The 18,350-nt window shown below is 40.9% G+C and overlaps 1 protein-coding gene across 1 annotated transcript in view; it reads left to right on the forward strand.

Moving 5' to 3' along the window:
- KIF4A (kinesin family member 4A) overlaps nucleotides 1–18,350 on the forward strand; it is a 116,604-nt gene that overhangs the window by 38,000 nt on the left and 60,254 nt on the right. The window contains exons 8-10 of the mRNA XM_035028698.1: nucleotides 6,204–6,320; nucleotides 6,942–7,117; nucleotides 13,060–13,121. Coding sequence (XP_034884589.1) covers nucleotides 6,204–6,320; nucleotides 6,942–7,117; nucleotides 13,060–13,121 — 355 coding nt within the window. The remainder of the gene's footprint in view (nucleotides 1–6,203; nucleotides 6,321–6,941; nucleotides 7,118–13,059; nucleotides 13,122–18,350) is intronic.

Raw genomic sequence — 18,350 nt, forward strand, 5'->3', positions numbered from 1 at the left:
TTTTTGTTTGTGTCCCTCTCTCCCTTTAATTTATGAACTCCTTGAGAGTGGGGATTGTGACTTAGTCATCTTTGTATCTCTAATAAGTAGCACAGTGCCTAGAACATTGTACCTACTCACTAAGTATTTGATGAAAAGGACTCAGATGTGTGGGGTGAGAAGAGGAAGAGTTCCAGGTTGGCTGGTTGTTGCATGACTTGTTAGACGGCAAGAAAATGAAAAAGGACAGTGCTGGAAGTGAAATGGATTGGCACTGAAAGATGAATTCTGTTTTGTTTGGTATTTTCATGCAATGCCTTGTGAGCACAGCCTACTGGAGGTTATTCAGTAGGCAGCCAACATACAGCTTTGGGCAACAGGAAAGAGGTCTTGTTTGGAGATGCAGATGTGTAACTCATTCATTATAGTTTTTATTGGAACTCTAGGCTGTATAAAATAACCTAGGGAGAGTATATATAGGGAGAAAAGAGCTCAAGACAGTTTCAAGAGAATATCAACATTTAATGGGGTGGGTGTTAGAAAAACAATCCCATAAGGAGACTGGGAATGATTTCCAATGTACCTGGTGCTGCCACTGAGTGACCCTATCAGCTCATTTCCATAGAGCATAGAGATTAGGACCATGGACTTTGGAGCCAGACTGCCTATATTTGAATTCTGACTCAGCCACTTCTTAGCTGTGCGACCTTAGGCAACTTCCCTAACCTCTTTGTGCCTCAACTCTCCTATATGTCAGTATAACGATAATCATACTTTATAGGACTGTTGTGAGGATGAAATGAGTTACTATGTATAAAGTACCTAGAATAGTGTCTAGCTTATGTAAACACTATATAAACTCAGCTGTTATTATCACTATCACCATTATTGTCCCCCTGCAGGTTCTTTAGATTGAAGCTTCTTCTATCTTGCTAAGTTAGTTATTGCTTATCTACCAGTACTCTAAAAATATGTTGAAACCTCCTGTCTACTAATATTTCTCTCCTATGTTCTGTGATCTGGTGGGTAAAGTACTTTTAAAATTCCATTTAGTGGGGCGCCTGGGTGGCTCAGTTGGTTGGGCAACTGCCTTCGGCTCAGGTCATGATCCTGGAGTCCCGGGATCGAGTCCCGCATCGGGCTCCCTGCTCAGCAGGGAGTCTGCTTCTCCCTCTGACCCTCTTCCCTCTCATGCTCTCTCTCATTCTCTCTCTCTCAAATAAATAAATAAAATCTTTAAAAAAAAAAAAAACCATTTAGTGGTGTTTTAGGAGGGAGAGGAGAGAAATGCTGGTGGCCAATCCCCTGTGTTTGAACAGAACTTCCTATGATGCTCTGTGTTCTTTTTCTGTGTGAGTTTCTTTGCCACGTTGATTTCTATGAAACTATGTTGGTTTTTCTTTTTTTTTTTTTAATTTGACAGAGAGAGACACAGCGAGAGAGGGAACACAAGCAGGGGCAGTGGGAGGAGAAGCAGGCTTCCCGCGGAGCAGGGAGCCCGATGCAGGGCTCCATCCTAGGACCCTGGGATAACAACCTGAGCCAAAGGCAGATGCTTAACAACTGAGCCACCCAGGCACCCCGATACGTTGATTTTTTTTTTATTGAAATAATTTGTGACTAGATAATTACAGTTTTGTGTTTTGAAAGCCTTGTGTCCTTTTTTCCCCTTTAGACATCCTGTTCCCAGAAAGTTGGCTGCCTTTTCCCCAAATTTTGGAGATCTGTTTTCGTAACAGCTAGCATACTGGTGTATAACCATGCCCCTTGGTCCCCAACAAACAGATCCCCATCATTTTATTTAAATAAGCAGTTCTTCTGTGTATGTCATCTTGAAGACCAAAGCAGCCATTTCCTTACTCACTCACAGTATCTTTTGAGTGAAGAAACGGTCGTCAGAGTGGATTAGGAATTTATCAGGTGCTCTACTTTCAGCCTCACATAGCTTAGTAGATACCCAAATTATCCAAGTTTGTCCACCCTATTAATAAAAACTTATGTGTAGGTAGCACTTTGTAGATCACATTGGATGAAAATGTGGTAAGGTATGTATTACACCTATTTTATGAATAAAGGAAAGTTTCAGTGGCTTGTCCAAGGTCACACATATCAGTAGGTGGCAGAGGCAGAGTTTGAACTCAGATTCTGTCTCCTATTCAAATTCCCTTTCACTCTATCCCTTCTCAGTATTTATTCCTGTGAGTTTTGTGAGCCATTGCAGTAACAGATCATTCCCTTTCTCTCTAACTAGGTGGACCATATTGATACTATAATATTACTTCTGTTTTTCACCCTATTTTACTCGGCTACCTGCCTTAGGCTCACAGATATTTTCTTCACCTATAGAGCAGAGTTTCTCAGCTGTGGCAGTATTGACATTTTAGATGAAATAATTTGGGGGGCTGTCTGGTGCCTTGTAGGATGTTTAGTGGCATCCTTGTCCTCTACCCACTAGATGCCAGTAGCACTCACTGCCACCCACAAATTGTGACAACCAAAATGTCTTCAGATATTGCCAAATATCCCTTCAAAAGCTAAAGTATCGGGTGCCAGGGTGGCTCAGTCAGTTGGGCGTCTGCCTTCGGCTCAGGTCATGATCCCAGGGTCCTGGGATCGAGCCCCGCATCGGGCTCCCAGCTCAACGGTGAGCCTGCTTCTCCCTCTCCCTCTGCCTGCCTGTCTGCCTACTTGTGATCTCTCTCTCTCTGTCAAATAAATAAATAAAATCTTTTAAAAAAAAAAAAAGCTAAAGTATCCCCATTTGAGAGCTGCTGCATATGGAGCTACTTCATTTCTCTCCTACCTGGTTGTTCTCCCCTGTTACTTCTGTTCTAGTTCTGAAACCTGTTGCAACATGCCTCCATGATACAAGTTATATTTCCCTTTTAAGTTAAGATCTCTATTATTTATTTGTTGCCATAGTAAATAAATACCCAAAAATGTCAAATAGTATTCTTGATCCTCCTTGTTTGATCTGTTCTCAGTCTTAGAGAGAATACCTTCTGATTTTATAATGTTATCTGGACATTTTTCTCCATACCCCGTCCTCGATCAGAAATTTAAATCTCTGCAAACATGTGCTTCCCAGTCTTTATGATGTGTACTCCATCCATGTCAAGAATTTGTCATTTTAAAATCTCTTAACAACAGGAAATCAAATCCCGTTTTGTGATGGTTTCCTTCTAGAGATTCATTTCCCTTGCTCCTTTCTATCCCAAAGCCCCGATTCTCATTTGAAGAAGAAAAAAACAGCCTATTTATACATACCAAGTGTATGATTCTTGCTTAGATCCTAGTTGCCATAGATTCTTCTCAGGGTTCATCTAGATTTTTTTATTGTTGTTTTTGCATGAAACTATAGATGGAAGTTTTGCTCAGCACGTTTGAAAAACCTCCCCATCTCTCCTTTACATCCCAGATGGGATATGAGCCAATAAGATGGCACAGTGTTCTGTGTGGCTCAAAGGGGAAAGAAAAGAAAAGAATGAACTAATACAAGAATTAGTACAGGTATTGGCGAGCAGCTTTGGTAAATCTCCGCAGACTCTCCTTCACATCCTGGATAGGCTAAATGGCCCTGAAAATGGTATCCCTTTCAGTTAGCAATAAAGGGAAAAGAAAGGAATGGTTGCTTGAGGGAATTGTTTTTGTTTGAGATTGGGGTGATTTGAGCATGTATATAGACTGAAAAGAAGGAATTCATGAAGGGAAAATAAGTTGAAGATCTAAGAGAGAGGGAGAAGATCCAAGGATCCAGCGTCCCAGAGAAAATGGAAGGAACAGAAACAAACCAGCAGAGGCTGAAGGGGAAATAAAGGTGGTTATTTACTCCTCTGAAACAAGGAGAGGGATGAATGAACCACTGCAAAGAAAAAGACTGTGAGTTGAGGAGAGGGAAAATCTTCCCTTGTGGATAACTTTGATCTCCACAGTGTATTTGTTGAAATCATCCACTAATAGAGTGAAAGGGGATTTACAGTCTTGAAAATGATGAATGTTTAGAATAGCTGCCGTGGTGAAGTAGGGGATGAGGAAGAAAAGATTTTCAATTGACGAAAGGTTCACCTAAAATCAGATAGCAATGTTTTATAATGAATGGATCTAGTCCATTTGGTTATGTGACTTTCTTCAGCATTGCAGCCTACAGAAACTTACACACACACACACACACACACACACACACACACACATACTTGATTTAACTTGTGACTGGGAGTTAACATGATAGGGAGGCAGAAGGTCATGGGTCTGGTGAGTGTTTGGGAAAGCCTAATTGAAATGATTGATCACAGGGTCCAGTTTAAGGCCCAGGAGAGAATGATCTACTGGGAGTATTAGAAAGTGGCAGGGTGGGGTGGTTGGGTGGCTCAGTCATTAAGTGTCTGCCTTCGGCTCAGGTCATGATCCCAGGATCCTGGGATCGAGCCCCACGTCAGGCTCCCTGCTCCGCGGGAAGCCTGCTTCTCCCTCTCCCACTCCCCCTGCTTGTGTTCTCTCTCTCGCTGTCTCTCTCTCTGTCAAATAAATAAATAAAATCTTAAAAAAAAAAAAAAAAGGAAAAGAAAGTGGCAGGGTGCACCTGGGTGGCTCAGTCAGTTAAGCGTCTGCCTTTGGCTAGGTCATGATCCCGGGATCCTGGGATCGGGTCCCACGTCAGGCTCCCTGCTCAGTAGGGAGTCTGTTTCTCCCTCTCCCTTTGCCCCTCCCCGCCGCTTGTGCTCTCTCTCACGCACTCTCTTGCACACTCTCAAATAAATAAAATCTTTAAAAAAAAGAAAGAAAGAAAGAAAGTGTCAGTAGAGGCGCCTGGGTGGCTAAGTCGGTTAAGTGCCCGACTCTTTATTGCAGCTCAAGTCATGATCTCAGGGTCATGAGATCAAGCCCCAAGTTGGGCTCTGCACTCAGAGGGGAGTCTGCTTGAGATTTCTCTCCTTCTCCCTCTCCTTCTGCCCCTCCCCCCACTGGCACTCACTCTCTCTCTCTCTCTCTCAAATAAATAAAGTAAATCTTCTAAAAAAAGTGTCAGGGGTGCCTGGGTGGCTCAGTCGGTTGAGCGTCTGCCTTCAGCTCAGGTCACGATCCCAGGGTCCTGGGATCAAGCCCTGCATCGGGCTCCCTGCTCAGCGGAGGGCATGTTTCTCCCTCTCCCCCTGCCGGCCTTTCCCCCAGCTTGTGCGTGCTCTCTCTCTCTCTGTCAAATAAATAAAATCTTTAAAAAAGTGTCAGTAAATTGGTGGTCACAGTAAGGGTAAAGAACAGGATTCATGAAAGAAATGAAAGGATTGTGGGATGCAGTCAGGAATTCTGGAGCTCAGGATCTTGTAGATATGATTGTTTCTGGTTATAGGGGAGTCCAAAGTATGGCTGAGTAAGTAAAAGTTTAACAAAAATGATCCCATTTCTTTAGCATTTAACTTTGTATGAGTATCTTATTTAATTCCCCACTACAACCCAATGAGGTAGGTATATTTGCCTCATTTTAGAGCGGAACTTTACCCAAATCATATAGGTAGTCAGTGGTAGAGCCAGGATTAGAACCTGGTCTATCTGACACCAAAGCCCATGCACTTAACCACTATACTATATAGCCTTTACACAATAAATGTAATCATGGGAAAATCAGGGGCTTTAGAAGGACCTCAGAGATTATTACAGGATTTAAAAAGCAAACCTTGGAATTAAAGAAATGGAAAAGAATCTTTACCCTTTCTAAAGCAACAAGAGAAAATGTATTCCTGTGTGGTGTCATAGAAAGAGCATAGGACTTAACTGAAGTCCTGAAATGGAATGTCAGGCCTACCACTCACCAGCTGTTTGACCTTAGACAAGTCAGTGAACCTCTGTGCTGGTTTCCTTATCTGTAAGGTGAGAATGATAGTAAAAATATTTTAGCAAGATGACAATAAAAAAAAACAGCTATTCATCTAATTACTCAGTGTTAATTTAAGAATTAGATGTGATAATGTATATAAAAAGTAAATATATAAATATTGTTGTCATGGTGATAGTTATCTGTGTGTATACTTTGTTTCCATGGGAAAGGGCAAGAAGTGCCAGCAAATTCCGTGTGCCTATCCAACATTTAGACTTTTGTCCTCAGAAAAGTGAACAGGATCAAGAAGTTTCCTTGATTGACGATTTAATATTTCTGCAGGCTTTTTATTTTGTGCAGGTATGTGTTCGATGCTTTACCAAGCAATGTAAATTTTGTTTCCTGCTATTAGGTATTAATATTAACCGAGGCCTCCTGTGCTTGGGAAATGTAATCAGTGCTCTTGGAGATGACAAAAAGGGTGGCTTTGTGCCCTACAGAGATTCCAAGTTGACTCGACTGCTTCAAGGTAAGCCCAAAGTGTTTCTAAAAATAAGAGAGTAACTCAGAATAATGGTGCTGAGAAGGTGAAGATGGGACAGGCAAACAGATTTTTGGACTATCACATACAGAGCTGTCTAACTGATAAAGAGCTTTGCAAGAGACCTGTTGGCAAGCAGGCTTCTATGATACTGGAAAGATGTCTTCATATATGGCTTTGCGAGCCAAGCAATCTATAGAATGACAACAGTGCTTAGTCCTCTGTCCCTGAAAATGAACTTGATTACTCTTTATTAGTGCCTGTTAAGCAGAATTCCCTGAAGAATTAAAACCTACCTAGAGGGGGCATCCTAAGAATGTTTAATTCCAAGAGTGGCTGCTAACTTACTTGGGTCAGGCCCCAGTTATTTTAAATTGATTGAGTGCTGAAATCACAATCTTAACAATGGGGACACATGGAATAGGATTCTAAACTGTATCATTTACACACCAAAAATCTTAGTGTTTTTCTATCGACACAAATAGGAAATTTGCAGATTCTTAAGAATTTTTTTCTTAGAGCTCTGAGTTTGAAGCCACCAACCCAAATGGACAACTTTGCTTGCATCCTACTTGTTTGATTTTATTTCCTCCCGTTGTTCTTTTTCAGATTCTCTAGGAGGTAATAGCCATACTCTTATGATAGCCTGTGTGAGTCCTGCTGACTCCAATCTAGAAGAAACATTGAATACCCTTCGCTATGCTGACAGAGCAAGAAAAATCAAGAACAAACCTGTTGTTAATATTGATCCCCAGACAGCCGAACTTAATCATCTGAAGCAACAGGTACAAGGGCCTTAAAATTTGTTGGGAAAAATTGTAAGTATGTGAGTGGAATGATGGATCTTCTGTTTCTCAGCTTCTCCTCTGCCAGAGGTTTAGAGATGATAGCTAAGCATCCTTTAGTTTGGGAAAATCTTAAAGTAATTCCTATTGACATGTTTATCGTCATATGTAAGGTTTGAGGGTGGCATTGGAGATTTTGCAGATAAAGAAGTGAACAGTGAGAGGTGAGGCAAGAGAAGTGGGCAAGAATCAGATCCTTAAAGTCCTTATATGACCTAGTAGAGGATTTGGAATACAACCTGAAAGCTGTGGGGAGCCATTGAAAGATTTTAAGTAAGGGGGTGAATGGTGAAATGTGTGTTTTAGGGAGATCACTCTAGCAAGTGTAGAGAAATTAGATTAGAAGTGGGTATGACTAGAAGTAAGAAAATAAATTACACTAGTACCCCCCCGGCCATCCATGGTTTCACTTTCCACAGTTCCAATTACCCATGGTCAACCATGGTCTGGATGCAGATGATTCTCCTTCTCACGGACTGTCAGAAAGTTAATAGTAGCCTAACACTACAAATGCCTATGTCATTCACCTCACTTAGATACTCATCACATAGATATTTTATCATCTCATATCATCACAAGAAAAAGGCTAAGGACAGTATCTCAATAAGATATTTTGAGAGAGGGGAAACCACAGTCACATAACTGTTAATATTATTATAATTGGTCTATTTTATTATTAGTTATTACTGTCAATCTCTTACTTGCCTAATTTCTAAATTAAACTTTATCATAGATATGTATGTATAGGAAAAAGCATAGTATATATAGAGTTTGGTACTAGCCACTGTTTCAGGTACTGGAGCGGGGGGGGTCTTGGAACATATCCCCCACAGATCTACTATTATAATAACCCAGGTGAGAACTATGGCCTGAACTAAAGACAGTAGCCATAGAAATAAAGAGAAGAATGCAAATTAGAAAGAAAAAAAAAAAACCAAGGAAGTAGAATGTATAGAGCTTGCTTGGTAACAAATTTGAGGTGGAAGGGGAGGCAGGGAGAATCAAGGCTATTCTTGGATTTCTTGCTTGGACAACTGATTAAATGGTAGTACCAATCACTGAGTCAGGGAATAGAGGAGGAAAAACAAGGTCAGGTGGGAAAATTGAAACAATGAGATTCAGTTTGGGGCATTTTGAATTTGAAGAGCTTGGGGGACATCTAAGTACAGTTGTTCAAACATAGCTGGCCATTTGGGTTTAACGTAGAGAGGTCTGAACAGATTTGAGTCATTAGCATTTAGATAGAATCTGAAATTACAGAGTGGACGACATCAAAAAGTGCATGGCACATTCAGGGTACTCACTAAATATTTGCTGAATGAGTGAATGGCCAAGAAGAGAAGAGGGCCAAAGACAGAACTCTGGGGGAACAGCAGTATTTAAGGAATGGGGAAAAGAGGGAAGACAAAAAGAGAGACTAAGAAGGAGCCAACAGGTAGGAAGAAAAGCAATGATATCATGGGAGACAAGGGAAGAAAGTTTTGAGGACCATCAAAAGTACAAATTTATGAAGTGTAAAATAAGGACTGAAAAGTGTCCTTTTTTTTTTTTTTAAGATTTTATTTATTTGACAGAGAGAGAGATAGCGAAAGAGGGAACACAAGCAGGGGGAGTGGGAGAGGGAAAAGCAGGCCTCCCGCCGAGCAGAGAGCCCGATGTGGGGCTCGATCCCAGGACCCTGGGATCATGACCTGAGCCAAAGGCAGCCGCTTAACAACCAAGCCACCCAGGCGCCCCAGATTTTGTGGGGGTTTTTTGCTTTTTTTTTTTTTATCAACAAGGTGACCTCGGTGAGAAAGAGGGTCAGGGGAATGACAGGAGCAGATTGTTGTGCGCTGGTCAGTGAATGCTAGATAGGGAAGTGAAGGAAGCTGGTAGGCTCTTTTTTCGAGAAGGCAAGATGAAAGAAGGCAAAGGCTAGATAGTCAAGGACCAAAGGATATATATCTGTTTGCTTTTAAAAAATATGGAAGAAACTTGAACAAGTGAAAGAACCAGTTGGGAGAGACTGAAACTGAGAATAGGGGCTAGTTGCTAAGGGACCATCTCTAAGTAGTTGAGATCCTGAGCACAAATAAAGAGGGATTGTCTTTAGACAGTCAAGGGGAGACCTGCCCCCAAGACTCGAAGAAAAAAGGTCAGGATAGGAAGACTACAGCGATAATAATTTAGAGGGAGAAGAAGGGAAATTGAGGGATTTTCAGCCTGACAACTTTTACCTTCTCAGTGTAGTAGGAGGCAAAGTCATCTTCTACGAGCAAGCAACCAGATAATAGGGTAGAGGGATTGAAGAGACCAGAGGCTTGAAATCATGGGAATGGAAGAGGTAACAGACTAGGCACATGCATTTGTGCTGGTATCAATATAAATTGTTGTGTAACAACTCAGTAGCTCTGGTAGAGGAGATGAGAAGGGAGGTAGTTGGATTGACCCAGGCTTGGGGGAGGGATCAAGTTTTCTTGCCTTCCAGGATATAGTACTCTTTCCAGTGTGTACTGCTTACTCCGTCTCTGGCCTTCCTCCTTGGTGGTAAGAGCTACTATTCAGTTAGTCTAAAGCTTCCCCTTCCCTTCTCTTCCTCTGTCTCCCTCCCTTCCTCCCTCCTAGGGGTCACTATAGAAAATACAAGTAATTTACCTGTTAATAGTACCATCTTGGGGCGCCTGGGTGGCTCAGTTGGTTAAGCGACTGCCTTCGGCTCAGGTCATGATCCTGGAGTCCCGGGATCGAGTCCCGCATCGGGCTCCCTGCTCGGCAGGGGGTCTGCTTCTCCCTCTGACTCTCCCCCCTCTCATGCTCTCTCTCTCTCAAATAAATAAATAAAATCTTAAAAAAAAAATATTTAAAAAAAAAAGGACCATCTTAATTATAAAAAACCATACTCAGTCCTGCCCCTCTGCTTTCTTTCACGTCTATTTTTATTGCCAAGAATGCTCTTCTTCCTAGTCACTTATTTGTTCATTCATTCCAACAATAAATATGTATTGAACACTACTATGTGCCAGGTACTGTGTTGGGATACATTACTGAACAAAGCAGACACGGTTTCTGCCTTCGTGGAACTTACTGCCTAAGTGGGAGAAGCAAATGCCAAACACATAAGCATACCAACATATGAGATAGTGTGCTATATTAGGGTAGTATGACATTATGGAATAGGGTCTTCTGTTATATATCAAAGCTGAGAAGGGTTCCCTGAAGTAGCAATGTTTGAACTGAGATCTGAGGAATTGAGTAGGAATTCTCTATGCAGAAAAGAAGGAAGAGGCTTCCTGGGAGAAGAAAAAGCATTTGTGGCAAAGTGTAGTGGTTAAGAGCTTTGACACTGCAGTCAGACTGCCCACATTCAAATGCTGGCTTTATAACTCACTGGCTATGTACCCTGGCCAAGTTCTCTGTGCCTCAGCTACCCTATCCATAAAATGGAAATAATTGGGATGCCTGGGTGGCTCAGACGGTTAAGCGTCTGCCTCCTCCGGCTCAGGTCATGATCCCAGGGTCCTGGGATCAAGCCCCGCATCAGGCTCCCTGCTCAGCCATTTCCCCCTGCTTGTGCTCTCTGGCTCCCTCTATCTCCCTTGTCAAATAAATAAATAAAATCTTTAAAAAATATATAAAATAAAATGGAAATAATTGTACCTGCCTCGTAGGGTTTTTGTGAGGGTTAGGTGAATTAATACACAGAAAACACTTAGAACAGTGCCAGGCATATAGCAAGTCTGAAAAGGTCCTGATTTAGGAAGGTATATAGTGCATTTGAAGAACTGAAGGAATGGCGGTGTGGCTAGAGCTGAGGGAGCCAGGAAAGAGTATTCCAATACGAGACTGGAGAAGAAGCAGAGACCTGATCAAGGCCTCATGGACAGTGTTAAAAATGATGATAAGCAGGGTGGTAACAGTGATAATTTACATTTTGAAATGATGGTCTGGCTACTGTGTAGAAATGGATTATAGTGGAGCAAGAGTAGATTCATGGAGACGATGTTAAGAAGTTACTCAGTGGTCCACGTGAGAGATAAATGGTGGCTCAGACTTAGGGTGGTGGTGGCGGTGATGGAAAGAAATGACCAGTGGCTTAGATAAGGGGATGAGGGTTTGGCACCCAGATTTCTGCATGTGAAACTGCACGTTCCCTGACCTGGAGTGCACTAGAAAAGGGCCAGGTTTCGGGATAGCAGACAACTAAGTGGGAATATTAAGTAGATAAATATAAAGCTCTAAATTCAGAAAGATTTGTGTTTGAGATAAATTTGGGAGTCACCAGTTTACAGATGGTAATTGAAACCATCAGGCAGAGAGGAGACTTGAAGGAGAGAGTATAAAGCAAGAAGACTGATACTGAGGTTTGAGGGTTTATCATCTAAAGGACAGTTGGCACAAAGGTTAACCAAGAAAGAGCCTTAGAAGAACAGCTGGAAGAATAGAAGGAAAGGCAGGAAAGCATGGTGTCCGGTAAACCAAATGCTACCAAACAGTGAAGTACAATGAAGACTGAAAAATGCCCAGAGGATATAGTGACATGCAGATCATTGGTGACCTTAGCAAGAGTTATTTTAGTGGAATGCTATGGGCAGAAATCAGATTAGAGGAGTTTGAGGAGCAAGTGTGAGGGGTGAACAAAAGGAAATGGAGGCAGTGAGTTTAGACTGTTCTCTCAAACTTTGTGAAGGGGAGAAATAGGGCAAAGAGACTGTGGACTCTGAGAAACAAACTGAGGGTTCTAGAGGGGAGGGGGTGGGGGGATGGGTTAGCCTGGTGATGGGTATTAAAGAGGGCATGTATTGAATGGAGCACTGGGTGTTATACACAAACAATGAATCATAAGAACACTACATCAAAAACTAATGATGTAATGTATGATTAACATAACATAATAAAATAAAATTAAAAAAAAAAGATCAGTAATGGGATTGGGAAAGGTGCCTTTGCTTTGTTTTAAGATGGGAGAGACGTGAACGTGTTTTAATCTTTCTTTTTTAATTTTTATTAGAGAAAAAGAGCGTGCGCACATGAGCGGGGGGAAGAGCAGAGAGAGAGGGAGAAGCAGACTCCCCCACTGAGCAGGGAGCCTGACAAGGGACTCGATCCCAGGGCCCTGAGATCATGACCTGAGCCGAAGGCAGACGCTTAACCGACTGAGCCACCAAGGCACCCCGAACATGTTTTAATCTTAATAGAAAGGATCCTGTAGAAAGGGAGAAGTTGAAGATACAGAAAAGAGAAGGGATAACAAAGTATGATTCATGAGGAGGCAAGAAGAGTTGGGATCCAGAGTGTAAGCAGCGAGACTGGTCATAGGAGGCAGAACAGTTCCTCCTTTGCCATAGGAGGGAATGGGAGAGAATCATCGTGCGTGCACTCCAGTTTAACATCCAGCCACAGGAAGCCTCCTTTTGACTGTTTTGGAATTTTCATTACTTTGCTTCTTCTCAGAACCCTAGAGTACTTAACTGTACTTTATGAATTAGCATCTTCTCTCCTGTATTGTTTCTTACCATTTCAAGCCTTAGGCTTGTCTTTGTCAACTAGATTGTAAACTTGAGAAAAAAACATGAGAGTTTATTCTCATATCCCCCCCACACATTACCTAGCCCCGTGCTGAGTTTGGTTTTTTAAAAAAATAGATGCTCAATAAAAAGTCATTAAGATGCTTGGGTAAAAGGGACAACTCATCTTCTAAGTACTAGTCATTCATATAATGCTGTTTGGACTTTTGTCATTGAATCATCAACCCTGATGCTTTCTGTAATGCCTAAGATATGCTTTCAATTTCATAGGTATCAAGTAAAATTACTGTATGGCTAATTGTAGTAATTTAGCTGATAAGGGATAAGTAGCTTTTGATTGGTGATTAGCTGACTATTTTTCTTTGCTTTTCCCAGGTACAACAGCTACAGGTCTTGTTGCTACAAGCCCATGGAGGTACCCTGCCTGGATCTATAACGTAAGAGTTATAGATTAATTTTAAATGTATATTCTAGTAGAGGCCATTTCTCCTGATAGTTGTTTTCCCCTGATATACTCAAGTTTCTGATAGCACTTGGTATCAAGGTAAGGATCTTGTCAAACTTGCTAGTTAGCTTTGAGGCAGCCTGATGTGATAGAAAGAACATGGGTTCTGGCCTCAGAAATTCATTCATTGGAATTCTACTGTGAGGAAGAGCTGCTTCTTCTCCCCCATTTATTTGATTATTTATTTATATCCATATAGACACATGGGTATTTATTTTATTCTATGGGTTAACATCCAATACTATCAATATTTGTTTTATTGCTCAAAGTGTTCCTGCTTTGTCCAGTAGGAGCTCTCTCAGGGTGGTTCTTATGTTCTTTAATACACCCTCTAGTTTTGTTTGTTTTTTGTTTTTAAGATTTGTTCATCCATTCTAGAGAGAGAGAGAGAGAGAGCATGAGTGGGGGAGGGTCAGGGGTAGACAGAGAGGGAATCCTCAAGCAGACTCCCTGCCAAGTGTGGAGCCCCTTCGTGGGGCTCAATCCCAGGACCCCGAGATCATGACCCAAACCGAAATCCACAGTCTGCTACTCAACCAATTGAGCTACCCAGGCTCCCCCACCCTCTAGTTTTTAAGCATTTTCAGGAGATGTTCCACACCGATCTTATATTTTCCTTGCCCCAGTTCTAGAATCAACCATATCTCCAAAGAGCCCTGATTTTTTTTTATTGGAAAATAGTGTTTATAAACGCAATCTGGGTGCTAGGTGTGCTCATTGTTACTAGGGTGTCACTGAGGCCCTCTCAGTGGGTAGAGCTAGGAAATATCTGTATGTCTAGTAATGCACACATACACTCATATGTATATTTTCATATCCATCAGTATATATATTAAAGGCCATGATTTTATACTGATACCTTTGATTCCAGTCCAACACTACAGAGTCCATTTTAGCCTTCCTCCTCCCCTTATTTATAACTCCTTTTTCCAACAGTGAGAAACCAGCTCTCATTATCTGCAATCTATTGACTTGTTCAGTTCCAGTATACACATAAAGTAGTTTCAGAATTGCTAGCCCATACCCCTGTGAGAAACACTTTTATGAACTAGATTACAGCATTTATGTACAGTTCTTTTTGTCTTTAGGCTTAGAGTATCCAGGCAAGATACTGGTTACCACAGTTACTATTTGTATTCCATTTTAGGGTTCCCCCTACGACTTGGTTGGTTTTAATTGTTTCTGTTTCAGGTATGTGAAGGGTATATGAAATATTATAATGCTCTAAGAGTCAGAATTCTACAAAAAGAAATAGCAGTGAAATACAAATCAAAACCACAATCAAATATCACCATACACCCATTAGGATGGCTAATATAAAAAAGACTGAGGGGCGCCTGGGTGGCTCAGTTGGTTAAGCATCTGCCTTTGGCTCAGGGTCCTGGGATTGAGCCCCACATCTGGCTCCCTGCTCAGCGGGGAGTCTGCTTCTCCCTCTGCTCCTCCCCCTGCTCATGCGCTCTTTCTCTCTCAAATAAAAGAAAACCTTTAAAAAAACTGAATAACAAATGTTGGCAAGGATGTGGAAAAATTAGAAGCTTTGTACACTGCTGGAAGGGTTGTAAAATAGTATAACTGCTGTGGAAAACAGTATGGAGGTTCCTCAGAAAGTTAAAAATAGAACTACCACATGATCCAGCAATCCCACTTGTGGGTATATAGCCAAAAGAATTGAAAGCAGGGTCTTAAAGAAATATATGCACACCCATGTTCATAGCAGAACTATTCTCAATAGCCAGGAAGTAGAAGCAACACAAATGTCCATCAGTGGATGAATGGATAAAGCAAATATGGGGTGTGTGTGTGTGTGTGTGTGTGTGTAGTAGTAGAATATTATTCAGCCTTAAAAAGGAAGGAAATCCTATTACATGTTACAGTATGAATGAAACTTGAAGACATTATGCTAAGTGAAATAAGCCAGTCACAAAAAAATACTGTATGATTCCACCTATATGAGATATAGAAACAGAAAGTAGAATGGTGGTGTGCCGGGGCTGGGGGGGAGGGGCAAAAAGGGAGTTGTTGTTTAATGGGTATAGGGTTCCAGTTTTACCAGATAAAGGTTCTGGAGATCTGTTTTACAACAATGTAAATATACTTAACACTACTCAACTGTATACTTAACAGTGGTTAAGACAGTTTTATATGTTGTTTTTAAAGATTCATTTATTTATTTTAGAGAGAGAGAAAGCATGAGTGAGTGGGGGGCACAGAGAGAGAAGGAAGGAATCTCAAGCAGACTCCCCACTGAGCACAGAGCCTGAATCAGGGCTCCATCTCATGACCCTGAAATCATGACCAGAGCTGAAACCAAAAGTCAGACGCTTAACAGTTTGAACCACCCAGGCGCCCCAGTTTTATATGTTTTTACACACTTTTTTAAAAACAGAAAAACCCACAAAAGAACTAGAGGAAAACATAGGTAAAGGTCTATGTCCATATAGGGGAACATAAAGAACAGTGTAGAAATAAAAGCAATGGCAGAAAACTGTGAAAGAATAGACTGGGGTGGGGGTGGGAACAGGGAGGGAATTGTTGAATGGGTACGAAGTTTCAGATTTGCAAGATGAAAAAGTTCTGGAGATCCAGTGCACAATAATGTGAATATACTTAAGTCTACTGAACTGTATATACACTTAAAAAATGGTGAGGATGGTAAATTTTGTTACATGTTTTTTACCACAATATTTAAAAAAAAAAATATTCAGGGGAGCCTGGGTGGCTCAGTCGTTTATCTGCCTTCGTCTCAGGTCGGTCCTGGGATCGAGCCCCACATCGGGCTCCCTGCTCAGCGGAAAGCCTGCTTCTCCCTCTCCCACTCCCCTTGCTTGTGTTCCCTCTCTCACTGTGTCTCTCTCTGTCAAATAAATAAAATCTTTAAAAAAAAATATTCGATGAAATGTCATTCCCTCTTCATCCCTGCCACCCTATCCCCATCACACCCTTATTTCTACCACTTTTCTCCCTCCTCCGTATTTAACCATTCTCTTTAGTTTCTGGCATAGCCTTCCTGTATTTCTCCTGTACAAATGAGCATATACTTCTATATTTTTTCATATCCTCTTCATATATGAATGGTGGTATACTACAGATAGTCTTTGTGGCTTTCCTCTTCTCAGCATTTCCTGGAAATCATTTCTTACCAGTTCTTAGATGTCTTCCTCATTCTTTTTTACAGCTGCATGGTACTCTTGTTAGTGTACATGTGCCAAACATATTAATTCAACAGCTTTCCTATGTAGGGGCATTTAGGTTGTTTCCAGTATTTTGACGAGATAGGGCACGTTCAGGGTGGTATGGACGTAGATATGTTTCCAGTATTTTGTAATTACAAACACATTGCAATGAATAACCTTGTGTTATTCAGTTTTCATATTATTAGTGATTTACCTTCAGGGTAGATTTCTAGAAATGGGATTGCTGAGGCAAAAGGTAAGTGCATGTGTGATTTTGTTGGATATTGCCATATTGCCATATTCCCCTCCAGAATATGGGGTATACCAATTTGCATTCTCAACAGCAATGTATGAGAGCACTTGTTTCCCCAGAGCCTCACCAGTGGAATGTGTTGTCATACTTCTTCAGTTTTTTGCCAGTCTGATAGGTGAAACATGCTATCTCAGTATCTTGTTTTAATTTTCATTTCTTTAATTATGAGCAGATTTGAGCTTTTTTTTTTTTCATATGTTTCAGGGCCACTTTTATCTCTTTCTGATGAATTATCTGTTCATATGTCCCATTTTTCTATCAGGTTTTTTGATCCTTTGGACCTTTTGAAAAAAAATGTGGTAAAATATACATAAAATAAAATTCACCATTTTAACCATTTTCAAGTATACAGTTCAGTGGCGTTAAGTACATTCACAATACTGTACAGCTATTACCACCATCTATCTATCATCTAAAACTTTTTTCATCTTGCAAAACTGGAAGTCTGTACCTGTTAAACAATAACACCCCAATTCCCCCTCTCCCCTCAGTCTTGGCAATCACCGTTCTACTTTCATTTAGTTATTTTAAGCACTTCATATGAGTGAAATCATACAGTATTTGTCCTTTCGTGACTGTCTTGTTTCACTTAGTATAATATCCTCAAGTTTCATCCATGTTGTAGCATGTGTCAGAATTCCCTTTCTTTTGGGGCGCCTGGGTGGCTCAGTCGTTAAGCGTCTGCCTTCGGCTCAGGTCATGATCCCAGAGTCCTGGGATCGAGTCCCGCATCGGGCTCCCTGCTCAGCGGGAAGCCTGCTTCTCCTTCTCCCACTCCCCCTGCTTGTGTTCCCTCTCTCGCTCTCTCTGTCAAATAAATAAATAAAATCTTTAAAAAAAAAAAGAATTCCCTTTCTTTTATTTTTTTTAAATTTTTTTTATTATTATGTTATGTTAATCACCATACATCCCTTTCTTTTAAAGGCTGAATAATATCCCATTGTACATGTATACCACATGTTGTGTATCCATTCATCTGTCAGGGGACATAGGTTGCTTCCACCCTTTGGCTATAGAGAATAATGCTGCCATGAATGCTTTAAGACCCTGCTTTCAATTCTTTTGGGTATAGACCCAGAGGTGGAATAGTTTGTGCCTCTTAATTCCCTTCACCTATTTCACTCATCCTCTCGCCACCCCCCCCCCCCGCAACCACAGTTTGTTCTCTGTATTTGTGGGTCTGTTTCTGCTTTCTGTTTGTTTGTTTTGTTTTGTTTTTTAGATTCCACATATAAGTGAAAGCAGTGGTATTTGTCTTTGTCTGACTTATTTCACGTAACATTATGCCCTCTGGCTTCATCCATGCCATTGCAAATGGCAAGATTTCATTCTTTTTTATGGCTGAGTAATATTCCCTTGTATATATAGACTACATCTCTTATTTTTTTGAGGATAGATGACACACAATATTATATTAGTTTTAGACGTACAACATAGTGATTCAACTTCTCTAAACATTATGCTATGCTCACCTCTCACCTATAACATTTTTCAGATTCATCCATGTTATAGCATGTATAATTACTTCATGTCTTTTTTATTCCTCAGTAGTATTCCACTGTCTGGATAACCCACGTTTTGTCTATCCATTGACCTGTTGATGGACTTTTGAGTTGTTTCAACTTTTCAGCTATTATGAATTTTGCTGTTATGAACATTTACTTGCAAGTTT

The sequence above is a fragment of the Mirounga leonina genome, unplaced genomic scaffold (assembly GCF_011800145.1).
Source record: "Mirounga leonina isolate KUSES-001 unplaced genomic scaffold, KU_Mleo_1.0 Mir_204, whole genome shotgun sequence".
NCBI classification, from domain to species: domain Eukaryota; kingdom Metazoa; phylum Chordata; class Mammalia; order Carnivora; family Phocidae; genus Mirounga; species Mirounga leonina.